This window comes from Gossypium raimondii, chromosome 5 (assembly GCF_025698545.1).
Source record: "Gossypium raimondii isolate GPD5lz chromosome 5, ASM2569854v1, whole genome shotgun sequence".
NCBI lineage: Eukaryota > Viridiplantae > Streptophyta > Magnoliopsida > Malvales > Malvaceae > Gossypium > Gossypium raimondii.
The window spans coordinates 27,471,867-27,479,069 of record NC_068569.1 but is presented as its reverse complement, the minus strand read 5'-3'; the positions used below and the strand labels follow the sequence as shown (position 1 = coordinate 27,479,069).

Below are 7,203 nucleotides of genomic sequence, written 5' to 3'. Positions count from 1 at the left end.
TGGAGTAATTTCTGAGCTAAAGTTAAATAGCGGTTTAGTTAATCATACAAAAAATCATGCTTTGAAAATATATTTGTGGAATTGTGAGTGATGGAAAGGGGAAGAGCCTTGGAAGAAAATTAACCCAAAAAGGGTTTAAAGTAAAAAAAAAAAAAAACCAGAAATGGCGCAGGAAAAGGAAGAAAAAAAGTAAGAATTTATTAAATACGAAGGTAAAATGTGTGTTTAATTTATTGTAGTCACTAGGCATTTTTTTATATTTTTTGTTCTAAAATTTAACTAGATTTTTTCTAAAGGTTTTCACTAAATAATCCTAAATATTATCATTAAATAATTTAAATTTTAAAATTAAATTTAAATTAGAGATTAAATTTAAATTAATTACAGAGTTATAACAATATCAAAAATGCTTTTGTTTCAATTTAACTCCTTTTTGTAAGAGTTTGAGTTCAACACACCAACTTCATTCTTGATAAGAAAATCTAAATTTAATAACATTTTATATTAAAAATAAATATATTAAAAATATAAATTTATCTTGCTATCAATATTAATTTAATATTTGATTTGCAACCTAACATAATTACTAATGTTCACAAAAAGGATAAAATAGAACACTCTTCGAGCCTCTGTCAAGGACGCCCTTTTACGTTACAAACTTACAATAAGGGGAAAATAAACAAAAAAAGAAGAAGGAAAAACATAGTTATTTTCCCTTAAATTATTTAGGTGACCGAAAGCAAAACAAATGAAGATCTCTTTCTCACTTTTACTTCATTTATTTGCTTTTTATTTAATTAATTATTTAATTTAATTAAAATTAAATAAAAGGGCAAAACAATGACGTGGGGGAATAAAAAAGGGGAAAGGGGTGCACTCGGCAAAGGAAGTTTGGAGAGGAAGAAAAAAAACTCTGATACAGAAAAAATAATCTTGTAAAATTGACGAAGATGGTGTTGGCAAACAAGGAAATGGTGGTCTACTGCTTCGACACTTTGATCGCCCATTATAACAGCGAGGAGGCTGCTCCGCCCGCTTTCGATGAGGGCCAACAGTATTTTCACTTATCATTCTTTTTTTTTTTAGAAATCCATTTGTTATTTCATCCCAAGTTTCTTCTTTTTTTTTTCTCTCTCTTTCGTAACGATGGGTTGCATGCTGTTCGATTCTATTCTATTTTGTTTTTCTTGGGTTTTCTTATTCTTTTCTGTGTCTGTCATTAGTTGTTTTTTTTTTTTAAGTGGAAGTTGGGAAGTCAATCTTATGTCAATGTTGTTGTTAGATCTTCCAAAATTTTGTCATCTGTTCATGTTTTCGCCGGTAACATAAATCAAGGTTGTCAGTTCAAAAAATATGTGCCTGGTTTTAAATTTTTAAGCAATTTGGCTCTTTTAAGAATTAAAGAAGAAAAAATAACTCTCTTTTAAATTTTATTTGCTTTTACTACTTTTTAAGTACCTGGATGTGATCCTTCAAAGACCCTCCAAATATATGTAAATTTTGAAACAAAATCCGTGTTGGTTGTGTACCCATGTTGGACGCTCATACCCAAGTCCAAGTAACATAGGGCTTTCACTGTGTATTATTATCTTTACTTATCCTACTATAGATGGCCTGCATAATTAGCTTGTCTTTGCAATTTGCCCCCAAATGTGCGACAAAGGAAATTTCATACTTTCTTTTAGTCATAAACTGAGTTACATTAACTATATGCATAAAAGAATATCAATATATCCACCATCTCTTACATCCATCACCTAGTTGAAACTAGTTTTCATTATCAAACCAATAATTCAAGTCACCATTCTGTATATAAGGTATATGTGTGTGTGTTTATACATGTACAATATTTCTTTCTTGTAAAACAAGTCCAGACACCAATATCCTTCTCATAGACCTTAATTTGTCATATCCTTGTGTTTTAAGCTCAAAGCAGTTCACGAGTCAAAGTTCTATGAGCATAAAGGACACACTTGTATACTCGAGTCTGACCAACATTGGTTTTAATGTAGCCTCAAAGCATTTGTAGAAGAGATATACTCTTCCTTAAACAATGTCTATTTATGTAAAGCATTTTGAATGGAAACACGCATTCTGCAATCAATTTCAATTAAGCCATTTACTAGCTTTGACTTGGAAAAATGTGATAGTTAGTGTTTACTTGGCTATTTGTTTCTACCTGTAATACTGCGTTGATTTAATTATCAAGAAATGCTTTTTGTTGGCTTCTTCTCCTTAGGTTATATCACCCCCCTTTCCTTTGTAAAGTTCTTGTAGCAATGTTTATTTCCTGTTTCGTTTCCGCCAAGGTCATGCTGCTGTTATGGCACAGATTGGTAGAAGAGAATATGAATGTTCTTATACACTTTCTGGTGGCTTTTCACTATCAAGTAGTTCTTCTGCTGTGTTGCACAGATTTCTTTTTTGTTTTTCTTCTATTGCTGTTTTTCTTGGATATGTCTTTTCTGTTGGATGTTCATATGCAATACCAGTGTCAGTTTAAACTGTCTCCTGTACTTTTAGTTTTTATTTGTTCTCATTGTATTTCTGTTTACTTTGAAAATGATGCTTTCATTTATGACTCATTATGTTCTGTTTTCAGCCCATTGTTTGTCACTTGGAAGAAGGTTGTGAATGGTGGGGAGCCTCGTCTACGAGGATGTATCGGCACACTTGAAGCTTGTCAGTTGATTAATGGGTTTAGGGACTATGCTCTGACGAGGTATTAAGACCAAAGTGAAAAACGTGTAATTTGGAATTTAAATTCTCTCGTTCTCTCTTTGGATATGTATGTGTACAACCCAGGTAGGTGAGATATCTACAATGAGTTCAAGATGATGTATATAGTGAGCTCATTCTTAAAACTCTCATATTTTTCTTTATTTTTTTGTCTTTTAAATAAAATTTAATTCATTTGTCCTAAACATGAATTATAAATGGTATATATAAGAAAGAAAATGATTTTCATATTTGGAAAGTGCATTCTAGAAATAGCACTTCAGATAGACCTAAAAAAAGATGAAAACAATGGGAAGGCTTTATAAAAACAAGTTATTGGACATTGAAGATATGATATCTCTTTAGATTGATTGTTCCTATCTTATACCAGAATTAGGTTGTTAGCATGCTTTTATTACAGATAATATGTTCAATTATGAATATTGATAGTATTAAAGTTGGGGGAGTTACATGGAAGAAGAGTGGTTTGTAACCTCTTGCCAGGAGTGCTATAAAAAGAAGTGGCCATACTTATAATCTGGCAAGTACTAAGAGAAGTGGCAGCATTGCAAATCATGTGTCAATTATTAGCTTTTTTACTGCTCTGATGTACTTGTGAACATGGTTTGACTACAATTCGGCTGCATTGTTTTGATTTAATGTCTTATTGTAAATGGAGATTTGGCTGTAAGATTCAGTGGCTCTCACTTTTCCTTCTACCACTATTCCAGATAACTAATTTTGATTTATAATCAATGCTTGTTTTGATGGGAAAAAGGTTCAGCAGAAGGTAAAAGTCCTGAGAGCAGCTTATTCTTGTAAAAGTAATAGGATGATGCTTGAATATCAGTATCAATTTATTAGTATTTATTTATTTTGCTAATGGAATGCCATTAACAATTTTCCTCTGTATGATTACTCTAAAGAAATTAAGAAACCTGGAATCCCAATACTACTTGGTGTTGTAATAAAATATGCATCATGATCTATAAAGGCCATTAGAACTCTTTGCTACTTTTGTTTGGTTTGCAACCACATGATTTTGGTCATTTTAAAATTGTCTTTTACTCCATGTGCTATATAAACTACAAGTTCCAATCAATTCATTTTGTTGCTTCTTCCAATTTGGCATGCTTCTTGTTCTTCTCATGGCATGCCTTGTGATATTTTCAAATTTCTGTTATCTGCAGTGCTTTGAGGGACCGCAGGTTCCCTCCTATTCAAGCTAAAGAACTGCCTAACTTAGAATGTACAGTTTCTATTCTGACTGATTATGAAACAGCTAATAACTACCTTGATTGGGAGGTATGTAATTCATCTCAATTTGGATTGTTTAACATCTGATCTGTTAATATAGACTGTTGTCTTTGTGAGTAATATATCATGAGCATATTTCACTGCCTGAATTGGTTGATCAAATAATCTGCAGTTTTGAAGATCCTGATTGGAGTACAGTCTTCCCTTTTGTAGGCTGTTATGGTTTTATTTTCTTTTGGATGGAATGTTGGTGTGGTATTGACATGTTTATGCACTTGGTAATGTGATGGCAGATGCAAATATGCGAGTTGAACTATTGAAGTATTAAATTATCTAGGATTTCATTTAAATTTTATGGGTTTAATTGCTACGTATATATTTTGGATATTTAATAATCTTTTAGGTTATTAGGATTTTTAGTTATTTTCCAAGTATTAAGGTTTAGGGTTAGTTTTGTTTGACCTTTTATTGGGATTAGTCATAAATACCTATGTCATTCTTAGCTTTGGGTTTTGAGTATTTACTATTTGAGCTATTGGCTGTCAAATATTTTTCTCCATATTGATTCTTTTCTTCTGTTTCTCCCTAATTCTTTCGGTCTACTTCTGATAGCTCGTCTGGTTCCATCTCTTTCTTCCTACTTTCTAATCTGCATTCACATTTTTCTTTCAGGTAGGAAAGCATGGCATAATTATTGAGTTTGTTGATGATTATAATACAAGGCGAAGTGCCACATATTTACCTGAGGTGCCGGCACATGAAGGTAGACTTTATTGCCTGTTTTAAGTTAAAATTGATATGATGTGATATAAAATGGAATGATATGATATGGAAACTTTTCTTTGCTTTTCTTTCTCTATTTTTTTTATTTGTGATATATATATGTGTGTGTATGCATATATGAACATGTAAAAATATTGCAAAAAAAACTAGATTGATAAAAAGTATATTTACTCAAAAAGTATTATATTTCAAATGGGCCTCGCCTGGAAGGGTCTGAGGTGTTTCTGTTGTATGCTAAGGTGCAGGCGTGCCTAGCTGCACTCACTGCCAACACTGTTAGGACCAAGAAATTACCCTACCCTGTACCATGTAATAGTAACAATGGTATTGTTGAAACTTGCTTGAACATAAATAATAGCTCCATTTGGCATCTTAAGTGTCGATGACATGAAAGTAGTCCTTTTATTTGTATTTTATTTTGGAACTTTAGTTTTAAGGATTTATATATATTTTATGCATGATGGTCTTCCATTGAAAGGTTTAGTCCATGTGAAAATTTATCGAGCATTTATTTTTGGTTTCAGGTTGGACTAGAGTGGAGGCAATTGACTCACTTATCCGGAAGGCAGGCTTCAGTGGCCCCATAACCGAGTCGCTCAGGAAGCGTATAAAACTGACCCGTTACCAAAGCACATTATTTACCATGCACTACAGTGACTATGCCTCCCATGTTAAGGCAACCAGGGGGGCAGCGCCTACTATTGCTGGCGCTAAGCTCGGAAACCACTGATTCTTCCAACAGCTTTTTACCAGAAAAGAAGGTAAAGCTGCTTTGGCTAAAATATAATGACATTATATTAAAACAAAAGAAAAATGGGTGGAATAGGTTCGATTGTGTTCCGACCCAGTTGTTTTAGTAATTACAAGACACCTTTCAAATAACATTCTTCAAATTCATTTGATTTTGAAGAAAGAAACCAAAAAAAAAAAGAAGCAATGCCTGATGTAAACTCAGGCATACAAGTTTGTGTTTGCTTTCATTTAGACATTCATATTCCTGCAACTTGTGGGAAACCTGTTTGCTGTAAGACAAATCTCAATTTGACCTTGAAATAGTTCTGGGAAACTATGTATGTTCCCAGCACGACATTGTTTATGCCTTTTGGTTTTAGTTAAATTTACTTTTTGCAATGGCAGTCTTGAATGTGTTGAATGCGGGTTTTTAGTTGTTGGAAGGTTATATTTCCATACCTGTGCTAGGGTATACGTTGGATGCGAATACAATTCTAGAAAATGAAGAGTCATTGCTCATAATTTGCTTGCCTCAACCTTTGATGAAAGGAAAAGTCCATTTCCTAAGTCATTCTGGTTCATCTTTTGATGTTCTCGATTGCAAGTTTATTTTTGATGATTCGTTTTCGATTGCGAATTTATTGCCAAGATGTTTTTAATGCATTCTTATCATTGTTGTTTTTGACAATGTTCCTAATTATTTCTATTATGAATGCAAAATTATTATTATTATTTAAAAAAAGTAGCTTTTTTTGTATGTGTTATTAAGCTTTAAAGATGCATAAAAATTACTGATATTAAAGCAAAAAAAAATGAATATATTAATTGTTAGTGTTATATGATGAATTTAATAATAAAATAACTCAGTACTAGTTTTGACATTCAATACTTGCTCGAGATTTGAATTTGTGGCACCGGCTTTTATTTTATTGTCAACATTTGATCCTCTTATTGTAATGAGTAGCTTTGAGTAAAATGTTTTTCTTTGAAAGCGATGGAAAATTATCACCTTTTAAGAATTGGTTGAAATGTGTTTTCAATGTATAAAAGAAGAATATGGTTTACTTGTTTAGAAATCTAATATTCTTTTGAGTTATTTTTCACAATAAAGGGAAGACTTCATTCATTTGATAATTAGTGAGAAAGTTATTTTCGAAAGTAAAAGAAATTATTTGGACACTTATTATTATTTTTTGTGTTTAGGATATTAATTGGTTTATTCATGGGGTGTAAATGAACAAAATATTTGATTAACTGTTGGTTTATGTTCGTTTATTAAGTTAAATAAACGAGTATGAATAAAATTTTTATGTTGGTGTAATAAACGAATGAACACGAACAGAGGTGTGTTTTGTTTATGTTCACGAACAAGCTCGTTTATTGGCTTGTTTATTTATTAATGATATTTTTTTGTAAAAATATTAAAATAATATCTGTGCGTATTTATTTATTGTTTGTTTATTATTCATTAATATTGTTTGTGGACATGTTTAATTATATGTTTATGAACATGTTTGTTTATTGTTCGTGAACATGTTCGATTAAGTTAAATGTACATGTTCGTGAACATTAAACAAATGGACATGAAAACACATAATTTTAAATAAACAAACATGAATAAAAATTTGAAATTCTTAACGAACACAAACTAAGCACAAATAAGCTTAAAGATAAACAGACGAATACGGAGAAAGATTTGTTCGTTCAAGCTCA

At 31.5% G+C, this 7,203-nt stretch overlaps 1 protein-coding gene across 1 annotated transcript; it reads left to right on the top strand.

The window, feature by feature from the left end:
• Window positions 1-851: 851 nt before the first annotated feature.
• On the top strand, window positions 852-5,889 carry LOC105770692 (uncharacterized protein At2g38710). Its single transcript, XM_012592005.2, has 5 exons — window positions 852-1,054; window positions 2,603-2,722; window positions 3,909-4,023; window positions 4,648-4,738; window positions 5,283-5,889. The coding sequence occupies exons 1-5, from the start codon at window positions 951-953 to the stop codon at window positions 5,486-5,488; spliced, it is 636 nt and encodes a 211-aa protein (XP_012447459.1). The 5' UTR covers window positions 852-950; the 3' UTR covers window positions 5,489-5,889.
• Window positions 5,890-7,203: the final 1,314 nt, after the last annotated feature.

Coding starts and splice junctions, on each gene's coding strand:
- LOC105770692 (XM_012592005.2), top strand. CDS start 951: ATGGTGTTGGCAAACAAGGAAATGGTGGTCTACTGCTTCGACACTTTG. Junction 4,024..4,647: donor ATAACTACCTTGATTGGGAG/GTATGTAATTCA, acceptor TTTTTCTTTCAG/GTAGGAAAGCATGGCATAAT. Junction 4,739..5,282: donor TGAGGTGCCGGCACATGAAG/GTAGACTTTATT, acceptor TTTTGGTTTCAG/GTTGGACTAGAGTGGAGGCA.